This window comes from Trichechus manatus, unplaced genomic scaffold, assembly GCF_000243295.1.
Source record: "Trichechus manatus latirostris isolate Lorelei unplaced genomic scaffold, TriManLat1.0 scaffold00005, whole genome shotgun sequence".
Taxonomy (NCBI): Eukaryota; Metazoa; Chordata; class Mammalia; order Sirenia; family Trichechidae; genus Trichechus; species Trichechus manatus.
The window spans coordinates 24,667,413-24,692,930 of NW_004443941.1; the positions used below are offsets into that span (position 1 = coordinate 24,667,413).

Here is a 25,518-nt window from a genome sequence, read left to right on the forward strand (position 1 = left end):
AAAGATGCTGACAGCCCCCTAAGGCAGGATCTGAAACAGGTGAGTTAAACTCCTGGGGACAATCTTAGCTGAGGAACTGGCAAGGGAAGTCCCCAAGTGGGCAGGTTTCAGTCACAGAGCCAGATCACTTACCTTCTCAAGCACTCAGGTTTTGTTTGCAGGCAGATGGTTTAAACAGAGCTCTCAGTCACCAAGAAAGTCTATGTTACCAGCTCATTAGTCTGACTACAAATACATCTACGAACACCACTGCAGCAGAACCTGTCCCTGGCCTAGGATCAAACCTGACAGATGCTGTGGATTAACTACCTACAAGGCTTCTCCCCTTTGAAGGGCCTCCCTCATCTTGTCAGAATTACTTCCCATGCCAAGTTCAATTGGTTCTTATTTCTCATTCCTTTCTGCTTCCCAAAGGCATTCTAGGGTTTGAATGGGAGAGCCTTAGTCACAAGGAAAAAGACCATGGGCTAAATTTTGCTTTTAGGATCACAGCATTTTAAAGCTGTGAAGGAGGGACCTTTTGTTCCTTAAAAGTTCTACACTGCTTCTCCAAGTAGGGTCTCTGAACTGGCAGCATCACCATCATGTGGGAGTTTGTTAGAAATGTAAATTCCTGGACCCCACCCGACCTACTCAATTAGAATCTACTGGGAGTAGGGCCCAGCAATCTGTTTCAACAAGCTCTCCAGCTAATTCTGACTCCTTAGAGTGAGAAGCACTGGGCTACAAGATCCTGTTATTAGACAACTATGCAAGAAAATAACTTAGCTATGTTATCAAACCGTATTTTAAAAAAACTTTTAAGAAATAACCTAAATACTCTAAAACCTCAGTATTTAAAAACATTTCTCCCAAAAGATACCCATTCTCCTTTTGTATGGATGACAAGGGACAGACAACACAGAGCTGACTGAGAAAGAGCTGTTTGCCCAGTCAATTCTCTTGTGAACAGACCAGGGAGAAATGGGAGAGTTTAGCTTGTAGCAGTCTCAAGGGCCTGTCCAGGTCAAAACTGCAGTGGGAAGTTGGCCCTAACTCCCGGCAGACCAGGCTAGTTCAAGGATCTTCTAGGGCAGATCTAGGGCAAATCTCTTGTGTAAAGGGCTACACAGTAAATATAAGGGCTAGGAAACAAAGAAAAGCCATGTAGTCTCTATTCAACTATTCAGCTCTGCCATTGTATCGCAAAAGAAGCCACTGACAATACATAACAATCCCTACGGCTGTGTTTCAAGATTTTATTTAACAAAAGAAGGTGGCAGGCTGGATTTGGCCTGAGCGTCCATAGTTTGCCAACCAGTCCTAGCGGGCAAGGGGTTTAGAGTTCCAACTGATGCAAGAACCTTGAGGCTACTCTAGATATCCCCCAGAAAAAGACCCCAAACTAACAATCTGAGATGCCTCTCTGGTCTAGAAACCTCCATACAGAGTCCCGGTCCCAGACTGGCTCCCATTGGGTAGGGCTTGGTGCAGGCGAAGCACGCTTCCTGCATTCTCTTCCCTCAGTGAAGCTTGAGCCCGGTAAGTAAGGACTACAGGCAGAAGTCACCATGAGCCTGAAAGCCTGAAGTGTGGGCTGACTCCACTAAGCAAAAGCAGCCAGACTGAGGACAACAGCGGAAAAGGTAGTCACATTTCCCTTTTTCCTCAGAGATCAGATGCTCACTTTAAAAGCTTTGCAAGTTTTACGGCTTATGTGTTAAGATTTTATTAAAAGTCAAAACCTGGATATATTTTGATTCAAAAACTACTTCACTACATACAAGAAAAGATAAACATTTAATAAACAAACATATACAGTTCGTGCAGCATAAGAAAAAGAGACTTACTAAGGCTGTGATTTTACCTTAACATGTTATACTGAATCTAACATGTTGCATTTTTCCAAATATATTTCTTGCCAAACAAAAATGGGGTTGTAGTCCCAATATAAGAAATGATCCTTACAGTTCTGATGTCCCTGTGCCAATTTTACGTATGTGATGCTATCCTTGTCCCAGTTCACTTATTTCCCAAAGAAATTAGCACTCATAATCCACACCTTTGATTTTACCAAAACAACAAAGAATTAAAACACACACATGTGCCTTTAAAGTTCTGTAATATGATGGACTTAAAATTCAAAACACTTTATGAAGGAAAAAAAAATGGAGTCTGATTTCAATCATCTCATTTATAATTTTTGGTGTCTTACTGGGAAGCTGTAAGATGTCCTTGAATAAGATCCTGCACACGGGACAGAATAATCTCATTAGAACTGATACAGTTTTCGGGACCATATGGTGGCTCTATAGTCAGGACCCTAGCCACACAGATAGTCCTTTGTGATTCTCCCTGTTCAGTGATGGGGATGTGGTTCTTCTCTAGCCATGTCTTTAGGCTGTTCTTTCTCTTTTCCAGATCCTCAGGGCTGTACGCTTGGCAGTCTCCAGACATGAACAAATGAATCAGCTTCTCTCTCACTCTATGATCTCCATCATTCACAGTTTCAACAGTCTGTACAGCATGTCCCATAACTCCAGTCACAGACATGCTGCCATCTTCAAGGAAGTTCACGAGGACAATACTTGGGAGGAAAAGTAAATTCAGAGCAGATTTGGGGGGGAAAGAAAAAATTAAAGGCCCATAAAACTATGGAGGAAGCAATTCAGTGAGAGGCATCATCAGCCCCAATACGAAAAATTAACTAAACCAAGTGACTAGAAAAAAAGGGAATGCTCTTTCTCTGTTTGAAATTAATCCTCTCACCACCAAATGCTTTCCCTTGTTCAGCAAGCATTCACTAAGGGTCCTAAACATCTAAACTTTTTACCCAGACTAAAGCTAATCATTGTGGGATACAGTTAAAGTATTATTTGAAGAGTTTATGAATGTCCTAAATGTGTATATTTAAAAAGAAAGCAGAGTACAAATTTAACTTTTAGTTAAAAACACAACAACTGGATAACTCTCCCCTCCCAAAACAGCCAAAAGAAAATAAGAAAGCACAAATTAATGAATAGAAAGTAAAAGGGTCCATTAAAAAAAAAAAAAAGATCATCAAGCCAAAAGTTTGTTCTTTGAAAAAAATACATAAAATTCACAAAACTCAGGCAAGATTGATAAAATAAAGAAAGACAGAGAGAGGGAGAGAAAAGAGAAGGCATATATAACTCTTAGAAACAAGGCAGCAAACTAACAACATACAAACTCCAGAAGATAAGCTAGATAACTGGGATCTTCTAAAAATTAAACACTTATGCTCATCAAACAACTTCACCAAAAGAGTAAAAAGAGAATCTACTGACTTGGAAAAAATGCTTGGCTATGACAAATCTGACAAAGGTCTAATCTCTGAAATGTACAAGAAAATCCAACACCTCTACAACAAAAAGACAAATAATCCTATTAAAAAATGGGCAAAGGAAATGAACAGACACTTCACCAAAGAAGACATTCAAGCAGCTAACAGACACATGAGGAAATGCTCGTGATCACTAGCCACTAGAGAAATGCAAATCAAAACCACAATGAGATACCATCTCACCCTGGAATTACTGGCACAAATCAAAAAAACAGAAAATAACAATGTTGGAGAGGCTGAGGGGAGACTGGAACTCTTATGTACTGCTGGTGGGAATGCAAAATGGTACAACCATTTTGGAAAACAATATGGCACTTCCTTAGAAAGCTAGAAACAGAAATACCATATAATCTAGCAATCCCACTCCTAGGAATATATCCTAGAGAAATAAGATCCATCACCCGAACAGACATATGCACACCCATGTTCACTGCAGCATTGTTCACAATAGCAAAAAGATGGTAACAACCTAGATGCCCATCAACAGATAAATGGATAAACAAACTATGGTACATACACACAATGGAGTACTATGCAATGATAAAGAACAATGACGAATCTGCAAAGCATCTCACAACATGGATGAATCTGGAGGGCATTATGCTGAGTAACATAAGCCAATCACAAAAGGACAAATATTGTATGAGACCACTACTATAAAAACTCATGAAAAGGTTTACATACAGAAAGAAACAATCTTTGATGGTTATGAGGGAGGGGTGGGGTGGGGGTGGAAAAACACTAAATAAACAACAGATAAGTGGTAACTCTGGTGAAGGGTAAGACAGTACACAATACTGGGGAAGCCAGCACAACTTGTACAAGGCAAAGTCATGTAAGCTACATAGACACATCCAAACTCCCTGAGGGACTCAATTACTAGGCTGAGGGCTGTGGGGACAATGGTCTCAGGGAACATGGAGCTCAACTGGCATTACATAATCTTTAAAGAAAATGTTCTATATTCTACTTTGGTGAGTAGTGTCTAGAGTCTTAAAAGCTTGTGAGTGGCTGTCTAAGATACTCCACTGGTCTCACCCCACCGGGAAAAAAGGAGAATGAAAAAAACTAAAGACACAAGGGAAAGAATTAGTCCAAAGGACTAATGTACCACAACAACCACAGCCTCCACCAGACTGAGTCCAGTTCAACTAGATGGTGCCCGGCTACCATTACTGTTCTGACAGGGACCACAGTAGAGGGTCCCAGACAGAGCTGGAGAAAAATGTAGAACAAAATTCTAACTCACAAAAAAGACCAGACTTACTCGCCTGACAGAGACTGGAGAAACCCTGAGAGTCTATGGCCCCCGGACACCCTTTTAGCTCAGTAATGAAGTCACTCTTGAGGTTCACCCTTCAGCCAAAGATTAGACAGGCCTATGAAACGAGACTAAAGGGGCACATTAGCCTAAGAGCAGGGACTAGAAGGCAGGAGGGGACAGGAAAGCTGGTAATAGGGAACCCAAGGTCGAGAATGGAGAGTGCTGACATGTGGAGTTGGTAACCAATGTCACAAAACAATATGTGTACTAATTGTTTAATGAGAAGCTAGTTTGTTCTGTAAAACTTCACCTAAAGCACAATAATAAATTTTTAAAAAAAGAGAAAAGGTGGCAGAAATTAAAATTGGAAAATATAAAGAACAGATTTATTCAAATAAGTTTGAAAACTTAAACAAACTGAAAAACTTCCTAGAAAATTCCAAAAAATGTAAATAATCCTACCATCTTAAAAGAAAGAAAAAAAATGTACTAGTTAAAAATCTTCCCATGAGGGGGAAAAACAGGTCCAGACAATTTTACAGGCAAGTTCTACAAAATTTTTAAGGATCATATATTTCCAATTTAATCAAATTCTTCTAGAGATACAGAAGAGGGACTACACCTTAACTCATGTAACAAAGCTGGTATAACCCTGACACAAAAACAGAGAACAGGATGAAAAAAAGAAAACTACAAGTTTATCTCACTCATGAATATAAATGCAAAAATTCTAAATAAAATATGACATGATAGCACAAGAAGGGAATTTCACCTCTGTAGTAATCTTCGCCCAAACCAATAACCCCAGTCTATTCACGAGAAAACATCACATAAACCCAAATTTAGGGACATCCTACAAAATACCTGACCAGTACTCTCAAGAACTGTCAGGGTTATGAAAGACTGAGAAAATATCAGAAACTGAAGAGACTAAGTAGACATGACAACTAAATGTAAGAGGGATCCCACACTGGATACTGGAACAGAAAAAGGCCATTAGTGGAAAAACTGGCAAAATTCAAATAAAGTTGGTAGTTTAGTCAATGCAAACTATTAGTTTTGACAAATGCACCACGGTTATGTAAGACGTTACCACTGGCGGAAGCCAGGGGAAGGATATAAAGGTACTCTCTGTACTTTCAACTTTTCTGTAAATCTAAAATTATTACAAAATACAAAATGTGTGTATGTGTATCTATACCTTTGCAGTATTCTTGCAAAAAATAAATCTGACACTAATCAAACCTCTAGATCTAAACACCAGTTTATAGGATATACGGGGAATAAAGAACTTGTTAAACTACACCATGAGGAGCAATGAACTAAATTCAAAATATGCTCAATTTTACAAGACAAATGACCTAGTTTCTTCAACAAATAAATGGCATGGAAAACAAAAAAGAGGAGAAAATGCAGTTAAAAGCTGAGATACTTAAGAGACATACCAACCAAACTGAATGAACCAATATAAAAAGACACTTCTGAGACCCGTCAGGAAAATCTGAATTCAGACTGGGAATTACCTAATATTCAGAATTATTAATTTTGCTAGATGTTATATTTGTATTGTGATTAATTTAAAAGCCTTTATCTGTTAAAATATATTAAAGTACTTACAAGCAAAATGATATGCTTGAAATTTCAAGGAGGTAAGGTTAGTGTTTGTTATACTATTCTCTCTACATTTGTGTTATGTTTGACATTTTCTGTTAAAAATGCAGTGAAAAGAAGTGCCACATTTCTGATTCTAACCTATGAACTTGCCTGGTCTGACAGATTAATCCACAGTTAAAGCAAGACTTAGATCGAAAAAAAATGAAATTTTTATATGAGAATAACTTGTCATTTACCTGCTTTCTTAGTTTGGATATGACACATAGGCAGCACAAGGTGGTGTCATGATTTCAGGGAAACAGGACACATACTCACTTGGCAGAGACTGGATCTGTGGTTAAAACCCATCCTTTATACTCCTTCTTCTCACTGGCTGTCACTTTGACCTCTTTGTAAATGTAATCTTGCCATTCTAAGGGGCTTTTCTTCATCCATTCATTCATGGTTGCCAGCTGGCTAGATTTAAACAACCACCAGTTCGGGTTAATATATATGTTCCACCCCAGCAGATGTCTCCATTCTAGAGGCAGTTACTTAACACAATTAAGTTTTAAACATAAGGAACTGATAGCATGGTTAGGGGAAAGAACACTTATTTTAAAATTAATTGAGAAACTAATTTTAAATATATTAGGAAATGACAATGTTTACAGTTCAGCCTGAATGCTACGGGGGCGCTGAGTCGCCGAAGAACGAGTCTGGGGTAACTCATCTAGTATACTTCCCATTCCATGCCCCAATCCCATTCCAGATCGCCTTCACTCTGGCTTTGAACTCTGTCCGGTGTGCTGAAACCTTATTTTCCTTCGATCAGAGGAGTTCACCCATCACTTTTAGCCGAAACTGTAAACTCCTCTGATATACACCCAGTCGCTGTCTGGCCATGCGTCTCTGGATCCAGCCACGGAGAAGCCTCCGTGCTTGTGACGTTTCCTCATAAAATGTTTGAGGATGCGCAGACGAGGGGGCATCAGTTAAGGTTCTAGAGCTCAGATTCCCTGGCCTGTACTGCAGCCGAACAACACATACAGTTATATTCAAACCAAGTGCTACTTAACGTTTAGCCCTTTACAAACAAGAAAAATACCAGTTACGACTCCGGAGAGCGCCCACTACTCAGCACCCACGATACGGCGAGTCTCTGGAGCTGAGCCCGTCTGGGACCAGCATGCCTTGCGCCGAGTGATAACTTCCTTCCCCCAGAATTCTCTGTTTTGTAGTCCTTGGCTTGGCCCCTCTCAGAGATTTCAGAGATCTGATAATGTACAGGAGAAGGGCTCTTGAAGCGGCTGACAATTTGTGTAACAGTAAGCCATCGTGTACGCTAGGGCGGCCACTCTCCACTGCCACGAAGGACGTTTCAAACAATCTTTTATTTATTAAAGAGGAAAAGTCTCCTGCCAACTCCTCATTCACAGTGGACTTGGAAATGAATGCACCTTTGCTATAGAATCAAAGCACATGGAGCTTATAAGTGCAGATCTGAATTCCTAAAGCTCTAAAAGTGTGAGGTGAAGGTGCCTTGGAGAGGAGCAGTAGGACCAAGGGAGTTCTTGTTTGTTTGATTTGTGTAGGGCGATTAAGATGCCTGCTCGTTTGGGATCGGTACAGTCCTGCGGTAGGTGCAGAAGCTGGGGAAAAAATGCACAGGATCGCCTTGAATTCCACCTACAGACAACTCACTATAAATCCCACCGGTGGAAAAGTGTAAAGGACTCTATACTACCACAGATTTCCGATCACGTAGTTAGTTGGCTTCTGACATGGTCCAGAATATTTTTTCAGAAATGTGAAATGAGTATTCGGTGGTAAATGTTGGGTTCCTGCAAATGTGAACACGAAGGGGGATTTACCACAACTAAATTAGAAGACTATCAAACCGTGGTGTAGAAAACCTGTGGAAAATTAATCAGCTTTTTCCTTACTGGAAACCCTGGTGTAGTGGTTAAGAGCCATGGCTGCTAACTGAAAGGTGGGCAGTTTGAATCCACCAGACGCTCCTTGGAAACCCCATGGGGCAGTTTTACTCCCTTCCAAAGGGTCGTTATGAGTTGGAATCGACTGGAAAGCAACGGGTTTGGTATTTCTCCCCCCCCTTTCTACTTGGGTTTTGAGTTCCACGTAATCCTTATATTGTTTTCTTATCGTCATCATTTCAAATAACCCTTTCCCTAACCTTCACTCATTGGATGATTGCATCAATATGGCTTTTAGTGGATTATATTAGATACTGCAAGTGAAGTTAGTTGGTTAGTTGCTGTCGAGTTGGCTCCGACTTATGGCGACATTACATACAGCCAGGGCTTTAAACCGGTTCAGTCATGGCCCAAGCGAAATTAGAACAGACCCAAATTTTTACAGATCGGGTGATCCCCTATGGTAACGGAGCCCTGGTGATGTAGTGGTTAAGAGTTCGGCTGCTAACCAAAATATTTGTAGTTCGAGTCCACCAGCCCATCCTTGGAAACCCTATAGGGCAGTTCAAGTCTGTCCTATAGGGTCGCTAAGTGTCGGAATCTACTGGACGGCGAGTTTGGTTTGTTTTTGGTACGTCACTGAAACAGGAAAGATTATGGGTCGAAGCCCGGGAATGAGAGTCTCAGAAGAGGTGTAGTGAGCCCCTTCAGAAGCCTCATGCATTACATTGGGTTATTGGCAAGACCGTGGACAGTGATGATGCACAGTTAAAGCAGCTTGGTAGGCCACCATCTTTCAGTGGGGCACTGCTGTTTCCCACTCTGCACAAAATCCTACCGACAAGAGATTTGGTTGCTATGCAAGGCATACACCACCCTTGTTTTCTAAGAGGGAGATGAAGTTTCTAGCAAGGCTTCAACCCACAATTTTTTCTCTTCCAGTTCGTTCTGGTTCACTCAAATTCTAAAACTTCAGGTCTGTTCTGGTTTTGCTTCCTCAGCCATCACTCAACCAGAAAGAACCAGTTCCAAGTCATGTGTATAACAAAATGAGACATTGCCAGTCCTGCATCATCTTCATGATCTTTAACGTTTGAGCTCATTGTTGTGGTAATTATGTCAATCCATCTCACTGAGGGTTTCCCTTATTTTTATTGACCGTCTACCAAACATGATGTCCTTTTCTAGCAGTTGGTCGTTTCTGATGATGTGTCCAAAGTAAGCAAGAGGACACTTCCTCATCCTTGTTTCTAAGGAACATTCTGGTTGTATTTCTTCTCAGACTGATTTGTTTGTTCTTCTGGTAGTGCCATGGTGTATTCAATATTCTTCGCTAACACCACAATTCAAATGCATCAATTCTTCTTCAGTCTTCTTTTTTCATTGTCCAGCTTTCTCATGCATATGAGACTAGTGAAAAGACCATGGCTTGAATCAGATGCACATTAGTTATCAAAATTACAACTTTTTTTTTTAACACTTTAAAGAGATCTTTTGCAGAATATTTGCCCGATGCAATATATCATTTGATTTCTTGACTATTGCTTCCATGATTGTTGATACAAGCAGAATGAAACCCTTGACATGAACACTTCAACTTTTTCTCCATTTATCATAATGTTGCTTATTGGTCTAGTTGTGAAAATGTTTGTTTTCTTTACGTTCAGGCATAATCCATACTGAAGGTTGTAGCCTTTGACCTTCACCAGTAAGTGCTTCAGCTCATCTTCATTTTCAGCAAGCAAGGTTCTGTCATTGCAGGTTGTTAATGAGTCTTCCTGCAGTCCTGATGCTATGTTCTTCTTCATATAATCCACCTTCTTGGATTATTTGTTCAGCATACAGATTGAATAAGCACGGTGAAAGGATACAACCCTGCCATGCATCTTTTCCAATTTTGGACCAGGCAGTATCCCATTGTTCTGTTCAAACAACTGCCTCTTGATCCATATATAGATTTCACATGAGTACAATTAAGTCTTCTGGAATTCCCATGCTTTGTATGTTAGCCACAATTTGTTCTGATCTAAACAGCTGAATGCCTTCACGTGGTCAATAAAACACAGGTAAACATCTTTCTGGTATTCTCTGCTTTCATCCAAGATCCATCTGACATCAGTAATGATATCCTTCATTCCATGTCCTCTTCTGAATCCAGCTTGAACTTCTGGAAGTTCTCTGTTGATCTATAGATTCAGTAGTTTTTAAATTATCTTCAGTAAAATTTTGCTAGCAGTAATATCAGTGATATTGTTCAATAAATTTTGTATTTGATTTGATCACCTTTCTTCAGAATGGGCACAAATATGGATCTCTTCCAGTTGGTTGGCCAGGTAGCTGTCTGTTACGGATTGAACTGTGTCCCCCAAAAATGCGTGTCAGCTTGTCTAGGCCATGATTCCCAGTATTGTGTGATTGTTCACCATTTTGTCATCTGATGTGATTTTCCTATGTGATGTTAATGAGGTGTGATTAGTGGCAGTTATGTTAATGAGTCAGGACTCAATCTACAGGATTAGGTTGTGTCTTAAGTCAATCTCTTTTGAGATATGAACAAAAGAAGCAAGCAGAGAGACAGGGGGACCTCATACCACCAAGAAAGTAGTGCCAGAAGCAGAGCACATCCTTTGGATCCAGGGTCCCTGCACTGAGAAGCTTCTAGACCAGGGGAAGATTGATGACAAGGACCTTCCTCCAGAGCCAACAGAGAGAGCAAGCCTTCCCCTTGAGCTGGCGCCCTGAATTCAGACTTCTAGTCTCCTAGACTGTGAGAGAATAAATTTCTCTTTGCTAAAGTCACCTACTTGTGGTATTACTGTTATAGCAGCACTAGATAACTAAGACACTGTCTTCCAAATTTCTTGACATAGACAAGTGAGTGCTTCCAGTATTGCATTCATTTGTTGAAGCATCCCAAATGGTTTTCCATCAATTCCTGGAGCCTTGTTTTATGCCAATGGCTTCAATGCTGCTTGAACTTCTCCATTCAGTACCAGCAGTCCTGGATCATATGCTACCTCCTGAAATGTTTGAATGTCAACCATTTCTTTTTGGTACAGTGACTGTGTGTTCCTTCCATTTTCTTTTAATGCTTTCTGTGTCATTCAATTTTGCTCATAGAATCCTTCATGTTGCAACTCGAGGCTCGAATTTTTTCTTCAGTTCTTTCAGCTTGAGAAATAACAATCGTGCTCTTCCCTTTCGGTTTTCTAACTCCAGGTCTTTGCACATTTCATTATAATACTTTACCAAGCTGCCCTTTGAAATCTTCCATTCAGCTCTTTTACTTCATCATTTCTTCTATTCACTTTAGCTACTCTGAACTTAAGAACAAGTTTCAGAGTCTCTTTTGACATCCATTTTGATCTTTTCTTTCTTGCCTGTATTTTTAATGACCTTTCACTTTCTTGGTGTATGGTGCCCTTGATGTCATCTGGTCTTCAGTCATTCTTGAGATCATCTCTAAATTCAAGCAAGATGTATTCAAAGCCATACTTTGGCTCTCAGGGATTTGCTTTAACTTTCTTCAGCTTCAGTTTGAACTTGTATACGAGCAATTGATGGTCTGTTCTGCAGTCAGCCCAAGACTTTGTTTTGACTGATATTGAGCTTCTCCATCACTTTTACACAGATGTAGTCAATTTGATTCCTGTGTAATCCATCCAGTGAGGTCCACATGTATAATCGTTGACAGTGTTTTTGAAAAAAAGTATTTCCAATGAATAGGTTATTGATCTTACAGAATTCTATCACACAATCTCCAGTGTAATTTCTATCATACGGGCCATATTTTCCAACTATTGATTCTTTTTCTTTGTTTCCAATCACCACTAATTATCAATGCATCTTGATTGCATGTTCAAAAAATTTCTGACTGCAGCAGTTTATAAAAATCTTCAATTTCTTCATCTTTGGCACTCACAGTTGTTGTATAATTTTGAACAATGGTCGTATTCACTGTTCTTCCTTGTAGGTGTATGATATTAACCTACCACTGACAGCATTGTATTTCAGGATGGATCTCGAAATGTTCTTTTTAACGATGAATGCAATGCCATTGCTCTTCAATTTGTCATTCCTGGCATAGTAGACCATATGATTATCAAATTCAAAATGGCCATTACCAGTCCATTTCAGCTTACTAACAACTAACACCTAGGATATCCATCTTCAAGCATTCCATTTCATTTTTGATGACTTCCATTTTTCCTTGATTCATACTTTGTACATTTCCACGTTCTGATGACTAATGGATATTTGCAGCTGTTACATCTCATTTTGAGTTGTGCCACATCAGCAAATGAAGGTCCTGAAGGCATTACTCCAACCATGTCATTAAGATCAACTCTACTTTGAGGAGACAGCTCTTCCCCAATTGTATTTTGAGTGCCTTTCAACCTGAGCACTCTATCAGACATTGTTCTGTTGCTATCCATAGGGTTTTCATTGGCTAATTTTCAGAAGTAGACCACCAGACCTTTCTTCCTAGTCTGTCTTAGTCTGGAAGCTCTGTTGAAACCTGTCCACCATGGGTGACCTTGCTGGTATTTGAAATATCTGTGGCATAGCTTTCAGCATCACAGCAATATGCAAGCCACCACAGTACAACAAACTAACAGAAAGGTGGTACATTTAGGGCTATATTGTATTGCTTTAACTAATTATCTAACTCCTATGAAACTCATTTTACCTGTGAGAAAAAAGAGATTAATGACATAGTTCTCAATGTTGCCATAAACACTAAATATCTCTAAGACAAACATCTTAGTGACTGGTAACAATATATCTTGGTAGAAAATAATCAACATCATCATTAGCCACAGCAATAAATCAGTATCATCTTCATCACCAATTAGCCTGTAATCAAGGATTAGGTATATATATTTCTTGTCACAATTTTTTAAAAGTAAGCTCATTGAGTGTGACAAATTTAATGTGTTTTGCACATGGGAAGGACATGAATTTTGAGAGGCTAAAATGTGGAATATTATGAATTGAATTGTGTACCCCCAAAATATCTACAAAGAGATAATATAGGCAATCTGGTTACAGCCTGCCTTCTCAACCACTGTACCATACTAACTAAATAACTGCGGGATAACTCAAGTGCAGCTGTTCACTTAAAAGTCTATTTCTAATACATGAGGAAAATGTTCTTGAAAGCAAGCATTTCTAAATCTGCAATATTAGTTCCTCATTGTGTTCCAGCTGGTTATTTGGATACGCCAAAGCATTGAGATAATTTTGCTGATGTGTTTTAGCAGGTCAAACTTTCCAGGCAATTCTTATTCTGGTGTAAAGGAAAACATTTGATCTCATAAAAACTCAATCCAAAAGAGCTATAGCCAATTCATTACAACGGGTCATTTGCATTTTAAGCCTTCCATCTATACTGCAGGGGGCATTGGTGGTTAAGTGGTAGAATTAACACCTTCCATGCAGGAGACCAGGGTTCAATTCCCAGCCAATGCACCTCATGCACAGCTACCACCCATTTGTCAGTGTAGGCTTGTGTGTTGCCATGATGCTGAAAAGGTCTCAGCAGAACTTCCAGACTAAGACAGACTAGGAAGAAATGCCTGCCAACCTACTTCTGAAAATCAGTCAATGAAAATTCAATGAATCACAATGCTCCAGTCCCAACTGATCATGGGGATTGTGCAGGACTGGGCAGCATTTTGTTCCTTTGTGTATGGGGTCACCATGAGTTGGGGGGCAACTCGAAGGCAGCTAACAACAACAGGGGCCAGTATGCCATATAAGGATGTGCAGATGAGTTTAATATGAACTGCAGCAAGTTAAAAAAAATTATTTTTTAAATCTGAAAGCTTTTAAATAGGCTTGCTCTTTCTTCTTCACAACTAGTTTCTGCCACTGTTATTGTTTACACTTGGCTTCTTCACATATTGCATTGCCTGATCTCTACAGGAATTTGAGTTTGCAACTCTGGAATAGTTCCTACTATAAATAAGTATATTTGCAGAGTAAATTATACCTCAATTTCTTATGAGTTTGGTGAAAATCAGCCTCACTGTGTCTAGTCAACCTCTGGGCCAGTAAGGGCCAGAACCTAGGCTATAGGTAGTGACTTCACCAAGGTACTGTCATTCACAAGATTTTTTTATTAGACCCCCCCCCCCCAATACAGACTTCGTCAGGTGATACTTTGACCTCCTTGTTGCCTTGCCTCTCCCTTTAAAAAAAACACTTTATTGTATTTTAGGTGAAATTTTACGTAGCAAATTAGATTCCTCTTTAACAATTTTTATACAAATTGTTCCATGAAATTGGTTACATTTTTCACAATGTGCCAACATTCTCATTATTTCAATTCTTTTTGTTCTGTTTCCATTAATCTAGCTCCCCTGCTTAGGGTAAATGTTGACCATTTGGTCTCATATAGCTGATTATTTAAGGGAGCACAGTATTCATAGGTGATATTGTTTATTTTATAAGCCTATCTATTATTTGGATGAAAGGTGATCACTGGGATTGGCTTCAGTTCCAAGTGCAAAGGATATCTTAGGGCAATAGTCTTGGAGGTTCCTCTAGTCTCTATCTGTCCAATAAGTCTGGCCTTTTTTAGGAATTTGCGTTTTCTACATTTTTCTCCCTTTCTATCCAAGATCTTCTGTTGTGTCCCTGGTCAGAATGGTCATAAGCGGTAGCTGGGCACCATCTAGTTTTTCTTGTCTCAGGCTAGATGAGGCCGTGGTCATGTGAGCAGTTAGTCCTGTGGACTAGTTTCTTCTCTTTTGTTCCAGACAAGTACAGACCAATAATTGTATCTTAGATGGCCACTCACAAGCTTTTAAGACTCCAGATGCTATTCACCAAACTAGGATGTGGAACATTATCTTTATGAACTATGTTATGCCAATTGACTGAGTTGTCCCACAAGACTACGGTCCCAAGCCTTCAAACTCGGTAAACCAATCTTGTGCGGTGTTTCATTATATCTAGGAAGTATCCGTAACTGTGCCCTCTATGTTGGTTATTATAGATATGAATATATATGCAGCTCACATAAACATGTATGCCTATATATACAGATACACCTGATATCAGCAATGATTTTCAATCGCCTCGTATGCATGCGAAAGCTGGACAATGAATAAGGAAGACGGAAGAAGAATTGACACCTTTGAACTATGGTGTTGGCTAAGAATATTGCATATACCATGGAGTGCCAAAAGAGCAAACAAATGTCTTGGAGGAAGTACAACCAGAATGTTCCTTAGAAGCAAGGATAGCGAGACTACGTCTCATATACTTTGGATATGTTATCAGGAGGGATCAATCCCTGGAGAAGGACATCATACTTGGTGAAGTAGAGGGTCAGTGAAAAAGAGGAAGACCTTTAACAAGACAGACTGACACTGTGGCTACAACAATGGGTTCAAGCATAGCAATGATTATGAGGATGGCGCAGGACCGGGCAGTGTTTCATTCTGTTGTACATATGGTCACTATGAGTCAGTACTGACTTGATGGCACCTAACAAAAACAGATACACCTATACATGCACACCCGTATACTCACATGTGCCTTCCTATACACATATATGTATACATATCTGCCTATGTAACCATACACATATTTTTTGGTTGTTGTTATTGTTGTTGCAAAATTGTATGTTGCAGCATTTACTGAAATTGTCCCTTATTCTTGCATACTTCTTAGTGTCTTCATTTACCTTGGACAAGTTGTGCAGACTTCACCCATACCGGGTACTGCCTTTCTCATCACCAAAAATAACAAGGGTTTACTATCTAGAAAGTGATTATTCCTCCCTCCCCTACCCATCCCTGGTAACCATCAAAGAACATTGCTTACTGTGTGTCTACCTATTCTTGACTTTTTATAAAAGTGAGACCATACAATATTTGTCCTTTTGTGATCACCTTACCCCCTTTCTAACTGAGCCCTTTCTGATAGCCTCTTAGGGAAGAGAAAGTCTTTTTGTCTCTTTTCTGTTTGTTGCTCCTCCTCCCTGCCTGGCATAGACATAAGGCCTGGAGGTGAGACAGCTTCCGTCCTCCATAAGGAGACATGCATGAGAGGGAAGCCTGATGGAGCAAAACAGTAAAAGAAAGATAAAAAGAGCCATATCAGCCCTGGGCTACCCACCTCCAGATTTCTTTTATTTGGGACAAATAAACTCCTATCTGTATGAGCAATTGTTTTTGGTGTTTCTACCCCAACAAAACTCTTTCATAAGTTATCTCCCTAGTAAGATGCTAAGGACAGAGACCATACTTTATTTATCTTTATATCCTCAGTAGCTTGTTCAGTGTCTGCATATAGTAGGCCTTCAACACATATTTGTTTAACCAATTAATAAATGTGCTATTCACTGGAAGAAGCTGGGACATTTTACAAACACAAAACTGCAATTTAGACAGGGAGTCACTAATTTCATAAGTGACCAGGATAAGTAAGAACAGAAAAAGCAAATTAACACATCAAGTTTTAGGTTGGCAAAGCTTTTTCTAAGAAAATCATTTAAATTCTCTCCGCTGAAGAATACTTATTCTTAGTAGTACTAGTGATAACAATAATGTATATTAACTTAATTAACACAGCAAACCCAAGAGATAGGTACTATTATTATCCCTATTTTACAGTTGAAGAAACTGAGGCACAGAGGCCAAGGTCATACAGCTAGTTAATGGTATATCTAGGATACAAATCTAGGCAATCTGGTTACAGCCTGCCTTCTCAACCACTGTACCACACTAACTAAACAATTGGGGGATAACTCAAGTGCAGCTGTTCACTTAAAAGTCTATTTCTAATATATGAGGAAAATGTTCTTGAAAGCAAGCATTTCTAAATCTGCAATATTAGTTCCTCATTGTGTTCCAGTTGGTTATTTGGATACGCCAAAGCATTAAGATAATTTTGCTGATGTGTTTTAGCAAGTCAAACTTTCCAGGCAACTTCTGCTTCAGAGGGTGACTGTAACGAGGATACACTCAGCTAGACTTAATGATCTGGAAATTAGGGACAGATTTTATCCCTAAGACAGGTAAGACAAAACCAAGCTCCATCCCTACAGCTGCTATTTGCTCTGAGATTAGCCCACTAACGATGGCAACGGGATAGATGCAAGCAGTTTAATTATGCTGAAGAAATGGTCTTAATAGGAATTACACCTTTGGGAAGGCATTCTTACAGGGTAACTCAACTCTGCCTCCAGAAGACTCATCTTTTCTTTTCTTCTACCCAAGTGCATCTATTCCCTTGGCCTACTCCAGTTATCCTCAAAGGGTTTATGTGTGTGTTCAGAGGGGTGGCCCTCCTTTCTTGTCTATCCTGTAGCAAATTATAAACCCATATTTGAGCTTCCTAATGAAAAAAAGTGAAAAAAGACTAGTCTACTGAACATAAAGGGAAAAAAAAAATCCTCTTTGGTATAGAAGGCCGATGAAAACAATTACGTGTGAGGGAAAATCATCCAGAGTTGATGCTATTCCGTGCATCATTGTGTTGTTTTGAAATGTAAGTAAGACACTAGGAGTCATTTTTTAAAAACAATTAAAAACATTTACAAGGCACTGGGATCCCTAATGTAGCTACTTTCCCTATATTATTTGGGAGTTGTACACACTGTTTAGTGAGATGTTAAAAAATATGTTTCAAGTTTTTGAAAATGTGTAACATAATTGATAAATTCATAACATATCAGAGAGTATATTTTATAATGTTCATCATTTACCTTTTCAAGAATATGCATCACTCCATTTGCCAGTCTAAGATATCCCTTTTATAGCTATGGAAGAGGAAAGAGGGAAAAGCAATGGCCAATTCCTTTTCTTCCTTGTTACTTACTGGTCAGATTCTTAGCAACTGCATCTTCTTGGATTTCTTCCACAAAGAAATGATTTTTCTACCCGTTCGTTACCTTGCTTTTTGTGGATGTTTCATTCATACTATACTAAACCACACTTCATGCTTAAATTACTTTTCTTTGGCTATTTGTTCAAGGGCTATGTGAGCCCTAAACTGTAATCGGGCTTCCATGGCATAGTCTTTGTAGTTTTTAATCTTGTCTAGGCTCCTTATTGCACTGACATAATCTCTTTTTAGATAGTACAGGATTCCCAGTTCATAGTGAGTATATGGCGCCAAATAGTGATCATATTTTAACAACTTCTCCTTTTGAATGACACGATTAAAGTAGTGCTCGGCCCTCGAATATTTGCCTAAGTGTTTCAGACATAGGCCTTTCAGTAAATGTAACAAACTTATATCGTCCGTGCCGTACTCTTTGCTTGGATTTTCTTTTAACATGTCTTCTCCTTTGTCAATTAGTGATAGCCAGCTTGAAATAAGGTCTAGTCTTTTGCTCATGACTCGGAAACCACTCCAGGCATAAAGGAATTCCAGAATAGGCTGTGCTGTAAACCAGCCAGAAGTAGTAGCATAGCGCTCACCCTTCTCAGCAACAAACTTTTCTATTGGCACAGAAGTTCCAAAAATTTTTATTCTCAGGCTATCCACTTTTAAAAAGAGTGCGTTCATGTCTTCATTTACTGAATCAGAAGGAAGCAGGGCCAGTAATATAGCCTTACTGTACATATAGATTGCCTTGGACCACCTGCTGTGTTGAGACAGTAGACTGGCATAGTAGTAAGCTTCCTTCCACTCCTGCAGAAAAATGTGGCACCACATGAGTTCCCAGTAACAGAGGTGATGAATCTGCTTCCATTCATTCTGAACAAAAATGCACTTCCGTAATTTAAGCTGTGCAAATTCAAAATGTCCTTTCAGCATTCTAAAACGTGCATGGAAAAATATAAGTATGACACAGTTTGGAAATTTCTCAAGGTAGGTTAGGAAGAGACCATCTATAGCAGAATTGTAACCCTTTTCAACACCAAAAGCTATATAAATATAATTGTAATAAAAGAGTAGAGTAAAAGCACTTAAGATATTATTTATATGGCTTTCAGATGCACTCTCATGAAGCAAAGCCAAGCCTACCTCCCTATCACCAAAATACCCAACAATATTGAGTAATTTAAGTGTCTTTGGTGGCACAAGTGATAACATCAAATTGAATGCTCCAAGTCCAAATTTTATTCCTCCAACCAGGTGTTTGTGGGCTTTGCTTTCGTAGTTAGAAATCTGTATTAATACTTGTTGACAGTCTTTGTATATTTGGTAACTTAACCCAACGTTAATCCCGCTTTTGAGAAAACCGAGCAGGGTGTCATCCTGTATAAATGTTACTGCAGATTTCAAGATCAAACACTCAGCATAGCAGATTTCTGCATGCAATTCCTCTTCCTGGATATCTTTTATCCCCTGTTTAGTCACTATACGAGCCAAAGATGTCATCCTAGATTTTCTTCGGAAACTGTTACAGGTTTTCAAAGCATTCTTTGTGGTGGTCATTCCAATCTGTATATCATATGGCTCAAAAGTCAGAATGGCCTTGACAACCATAAGGATATCATAAATTAGGGCATGGTACATGCTGTTATGAGACCATGGATAAATGAGATTTATGGCATCTGAGAATCTGTTATTTAGAAATAAGTACAATCCAGTTGTGCATTCTTCCAGGGAAGATATTAAATTCATTGTTGTTGCTACAGGGATAACTTCATAGGCATCTTCAAACTTGTCCTCCTTATCACTTCCATTTTTACTGCCAGCAAGTGACATATTTGCTTCCCCACTTCAGGGATAGGAAATGCCTGAAGTGGAGCAATGTGGTTGCAATGAAGGTAGCTCAGCCTGAGGTGTTGCTGTTACAATGGAAGCAAGAAAATAAGCAAACATCGGTGAAGTGCAGCATCAGGGTATTCTCATCTATGTCAGGCAAGGAAACAAGAAAAAAAGACAATTTTATTTACCCAGAAGATGCATTCCTGAAAAGTTCAAATCATTTGGAATGTACTAAAGGAAACATGCCCTGTTAAGACACTGTGAAGTAAACTTTTGGTAAACAGAGGCGTTCTTTTGTAACCATCCCTCCAATATATCATTTTCATAATGTGGTATATACTGTGGTAGCTGTACAATTTCTCTGTAGGAAGGCCTTGGGGACAAGAATCTGGCTAGAAAAGGGAGTGTATTTGCATAGCTCTTGTGTTAAGACTGAAATCCTTTGCCGTTGACGCAATTCTGATTCCGACTCATAGCAGCCCTATAAAACAGAATAGAACTGCCCTCATAGGGTTTCCAAGGAGCGACTAGTGGATTCCAACTGCCGACCTTTTCATTAGCAGCCGAGTGCTTAACCACTCCACCACAGGTCTCCATTAAGACGGAGGAAGGGGTGAATTGTCCACACCAAAGAATAAACATTATGGGGGTGAAAAATCCACCCCATGCTATTTTTAGTACCACCACTGGTACTTGCAGGTATTTTCACTGAAAACCAAGTCTTGATGAAATATTACGGCCAGTGGTATAGGACTTTGGACATGGAAAGTGCTGTATAAACTAGAAAGATTTCCTAGGATTGCTGCAGGTAGAAGAAAAAACCAAATTCAAATGTAAAACTTGTTATCACACCATTACTATTTTGGTGGGAAATCTTTTTTCCTACTGGGAGTCATTTAACATCTGGAAGGCGTCGGAGTGGGCAAAATTGAAGACCAATTACAAATAGCAAACTACCTAATTTATTCATGAAAACATATAGGTTCAATTCATCCATTTTAAAAGCAGAAAGAGCAAACATGACATTTCAATCAGTAATTATTACAACACTTAAAAATACTTTAAAGCATACTTTAAAATGCACTTGAATTCTGTATTTTGATAAGTTAAAAGACAGGAGGGGGAGGTAAAGGAGAGGAAACTAATCAAAGGAAAAGAAGAAGAAAAAGAGAGCGATGCAGATTTCTACACAGAGGAAGACAGAAAACCAACAGGGAAAACACACTGTTAAATACGAGAAAAAGTGATAGAGAGGACAGCCTCAAAGGTGTTATTTTAGGTATATTGCTTGTTTTACACCTTAAGGTTCAGCTATGTTTCAGGGTAGTAGTAGCTGTAATCACTACCCTTTGAAAAGCTAAGTTACTGATTCATTTATTCGAAAGGCTCAGTTCTGAGTGGAAAAGCCACGCAGCCCTTAAGAAGGGAAATTATAATTGGGGAAGCAAAAGCAGTGGCTCGATCAGGGTTAGCTGGAGAAACCTAGGTGAGAACAGGATTCAACCCAAGGACAAAGTTTCCGTTCCTCTGCATCTAAACCAAGATGCTTTCAAATTATATAGCCTATAGAATCTCTATTCTTCTTTCAAGACAGCTCAATTTTTTACTTTTCTGAAGACTTGTTGAAGTCTGTCAGACCAGTCACTCCCATGGCATTTGGTAGAGGTCTCTGTCAATGTTCACCTCACTGCATTGTGATTAGTTATACACCTCCCTTCATCACTAGCCTTGGAGCTGCAAAGCATAATCTGTGCTTTATTCCCAGTTCTAGCACGCTCCCCTGTGCAAAGTAGGCAGTAATAAATGTTTGGTAGATGAATTTAGGTGGCCACAAAATATTTCTAGAAACTCCTTGAAAGTAAGTTGTGAAGTCATGTTTCTACCACATAATTGCCAGATTCCCTAATCCCAGAGAGCATACCTGTAACAAGATTTGTTTTTTTTTTTCCTTCTAATATTTTTAGATTGTGATTCTTTTTTTTTTTTTTTAACCCATCTCAAGGATTAAGATGTCTATAGCCAATGATATACATTTTCAGAGATGTTGTGGGAGAGCTTATTCCCCTGTATTAATGTTCCCATGAGGCGACTTTTCTACAGGAATACCTTTAACTGGAGAGTTGACTTCTGGCTTGAAGTTGATAGAAGGAACTGGGAAAGTGTGGCTCAATGCCTTCTGGTTTCCTTGTTTTGGAGCCAGCCTGTCCAAAGTCTGAAGAGAAACAACAGGAAGAGTCTGTTTTCTGGAGGCTTGCGCCTGCAGGGGAAAGCTGCCATTGTCCAGCCGTGTCTGTCACCAGGTGGGCAAATCTAACTCCAGGATGGAGCATTAGTCAGCCCACTTGGCAACACATCTAAAGCCACAGTCACTATCAACTTCATCAGTGAAAAAGGTCATGTTTTGATCTCCTTCAGCCGAACTCCTGCATCTCACTGGTTCTGAACTCAGGAGAGGAAAAAGGATGTCATTTATTGACCCCTAAAACCCATCTCCTCCTCCTTCTACTCTTGCATTCTCCACCTGGACTCTCTTTCCTACTCTCCTCCCATATCCACCAGTGACCAAATCCTGTCAATTCTACCTTGACAGGTAGAGTAAGGTGCTTCTCTCCTTTCCTACAAATCACCCTGGGCATACTTCTCTAACAATGCTTATTACAATGCTTACTACTTATGTTACACAGCACAGGCTCTCAAGTTGGATTGCTTAGGTTTGAATTCTGATTCTTCCACTTACTTGACACTACTGTCCTTCTATTAAAGAGTACCTCTATCAAGAAGAGGTTGAGAGAATTAGGTGAGTTAATATATGTGAAACAGAACAGTAGCTGGCATACATAGTAAACACTAAATAAGTACTATTATTTTGTACCTCCCCCATAGCCTAGCATATAGTAGGTGCTTACTGAATTGCTTAAAATGAGGTTTAGGGTGCAGACTGCTTTGTATAGGAAGCCCAAAGCTTTTAGTTACAAAGTCACACTGATGTTGCTCTTCTTTTGCTTACAATGTTCTGTCTGAAATGTCTCCCCTACCTGTATCTGCTTGCCTAAGTTTTCCTTTTTCTTTAGGGATTCAGCTGAATTCTTCCTTCCTATTCCGTGAGGGCTTCTTTCATCACTCCAGTTCAGAATGCGTTCTCCCCCCACCCCCACTTCTTATAATATTGTCTGTACGACACAGTTTATTACCTATCATGTGTCGTTAGTCTTTTCAGGTACATATCTTCACCCTACAAAGTGGTGAAATGGTTTTCCATATAGGAGACTCTGGATAAATATATATTTTTTACTATGAAGAGAATAACAGTAGAAATGTTATCTAGAATTTACAATCAGTGCTATACTCTTTAGGTTGTATGTCCTTCGTAAGTCTAAATTTGTGAAGCTATGGTTGATGTTATTTCACTTACTGAGCCAACAACTGTCTCCTAAAGTTGCTAAATCTAATAGACACTTTTCATTTCTTATCTCAGTCTTTCTATAGCCCCTGACATCCTTGGTTAGTCCGCTTCTTAAAATTCTTTCTACCAGGAAACCTTAGTAATTTTTACTGGCTGGAGCTCAGCATTGCATGGAGAAAGGTAGCTGGGTAAGAGATGAGGCTAGGGAGAGAAGCAGAGACCAGATCTTGACAAGGCCATGTATGCCAACCTGAGGAGACACTGAAGAATTCAAGTGGGGACAGAAAGAAAGAGAGGAGAGAAAAAGTGAATGAGAGAGAAAAATCTCTTTATTTGGAAAGATCATTCTGGTGAGGAGACGAGATTGGGGGAGGCTAATATTGAGCCAGGAAGACCAGTCAGTTAGAGGGCTTGAGTAAGGTGGAGAGGGACAGGCTGAAGATACAGAAAAGAACAAGTCAATAAGTAGGAGGCATAAGAGGATGCACAGAGCACAGGTAAAGGGAGGAGTGGCCTCGGACAGGAAAACCTTGAAAATGAAAACCTCCTCCAATAACATAGAAGAGACTGCCTTCCTTTCATTCATTTAACACGTACTTAATTAAGCTCTGTTTATATGCAGAGCATTGCTCTTGGTGCTGGGATGGAGCAGTGAACAAAACAAAGACCCTGCTTTCATGGAATTGATTTTGTTGGGAGAAGGCCATTGTGGTGGAGGGAAAGAGGCAACAAATAAATGAATAAACAACATGTTAGCTGTTGAAATATGCTATGAAGAATAATAAAACAGGGTAAGGTCAAATAAGGAATTTAGAGATGGGGTGTGAAGTGCCTGCTATTTTAAGTAGGGGAGTCAGGGAAGGCCACCCTGACATGGTGACTTTCAAGCAGAGTTGGAAGATGTGCTTGATGTGAAAGTCTCTTTCAAATCTAAGATAAGTGAACGTCCTGTGTTTCCATGATCCCTTGCGCTTACCTCTAGGTCAGCACTTGCTATATGTATTTTCAAATGTCTGTGTTCTGACTGTGTGTCTTTTCTGTCTTTCTTTATCACCAAGTACAATGATTAGCACTTAGTCATTAAACTAAATTAATATTTATTGAATGGCTATGACAATTCTCAAATTATGTATACTAAAATAAAATCCAGATTAAGTAATCATTTAACTGTTACATATGGATGAATACAAAGGATTGATGTCCTTAATACAGAAAAAGTTCCTACAAACTGGTAAAATAGAATACCCCATCAGAAAAAATCAGCAAATGACATAAACAAATTGCCAATAAGCATAATGTTCAACCTCACTATAAATCAACAAAATGCAAATTAAAAATAAAATATCTATTTTTTTACATCAAATTGCCAAATAAAAAAGATTATAACTGTTGAGTATGATTATAAGGTACAGAGAACCAAATACTCTTGCAGATTTGTTGGTGGCTGTGTAAATGGGAGCAACCTTTTTGGAGAGCAATTTGACAACAGGGTTTAAAAGCTTGTAAATTTTTCACTCTTTGGCCTAGAAATTTCACTTATGGAATTATTCTAAAGAAATAATCAGAGATGTGCATGAAAAACTATACAAGTTATATTCATTTCAGTATTATTTATAATATAAAAAAATGAAAGCAATCTAAATTTCTTACAACAGAGGATACTCATGCCTGGAACGCTATGCAAATATGATAATGTTGTACAACAACATTTAATGACTTGGAAAATTGTTTAAGGTGTAATGCTAAGTAACAAGAGCAGATTTTTAAATTTTATTTTTTGTTGTTGTTAATATACACCGCAGAACATACACCAATTCAACAATTTCTACAGGTACAATCGAATGATATTGATTACATTCTTCGAGTTCTGCAACCATTCTCACCCTCCTTTTCCAAACAGTTCCTCCCCATTAACATAAACTCACTGCCCCCTTAGCTTCCTATCTAATTTTTCAAGTTGCTGTTGTCAGTTTGATGTCATATAGATAGTTCTTAAAAGAGCACAATGCTCAAGGCAGACATTCTTTACTAATTAAGCTAAATTACTGTTTGATTTAAAGAAGACTTCTGGGGATATTTTAACAAAATTACATGATCCAACTCCTCCCTCCTCACCCCCAAAGAGGTGATACATGCATAAATAAAAACTGGAACTATATATTTGAGAATATTAATAATGGTTATATCTGAGTGATGGGATTATGGATAATTTTTTTTTTTTTAAATATTTTATTGTACTTCAGGTGAAGGCTTACAGAACAGATAGTTTCTCATGTAACAGTAACACACATGCTGTTTT

The 25,518-nt window shown here is 39.0% G+C and overlaps 2 protein-coding genes across 8 annotated transcripts in view; both read right to left on the reverse strand.

Moving 5' to 3' along the window:
* Window positions 1–353: 353 nt before the first annotated feature.
* Window positions 354–7,391, reverse strand: GEMIN6 (gem nuclear organelle associated protein 6). The gene is made up of 3 exons (XM_004369542.3): window positions 7,309–7,391; window positions 6,537–6,677; window positions 354–2,566 (listed from the first exon to the last, which is right to left on the reverse strand). The coding sequence occupies exons 2-3, from the start codon at window positions 6,662–6,664 to the stop codon at window positions 2,191–2,193; spliced, it is 504 nt and encodes a 167-aa protein (XP_004369599.1). The 5' UTR covers window positions 6,665–6,677; window positions 7,309–7,391; the 3' UTR covers window positions 354–2,190.
* A 9,731-nt stretch (window positions 7,392–17,122) lies between these two features.
* LOC101358277 (tetratricopeptide repeat protein 39B-like) overlaps window positions 17,123–25,518 on the reverse strand; it is a 24,061-nt gene continuing 15,665 nt past the window's right edge. For 6 of the 7 annotated variants that reach the window (XM_023735764.1, XM_023735777.1, XM_023735766.1 and 3 more), the window contains 2 exons: window positions 21,923–22,028; window positions 17,123–19,960 (listed from right to left, as the gene is read on the reverse strand). In XM_023735764.1, the coding sequence (XP_023591532.1) occupies window positions 18,101–19,813 (1,713 nt within the window). In that variant the 5' untranslated portion in view covers window positions 19,814–19,960; window positions 21,923–22,028 and the 3' untranslated portion in view covers window positions 17,123–18,100. The remainder of the gene's footprint in view (window positions 19,961–21,922; window positions 22,029–25,518) is intronic. The other variant, XM_012556505.2, reaches the window with a different exon arrangement.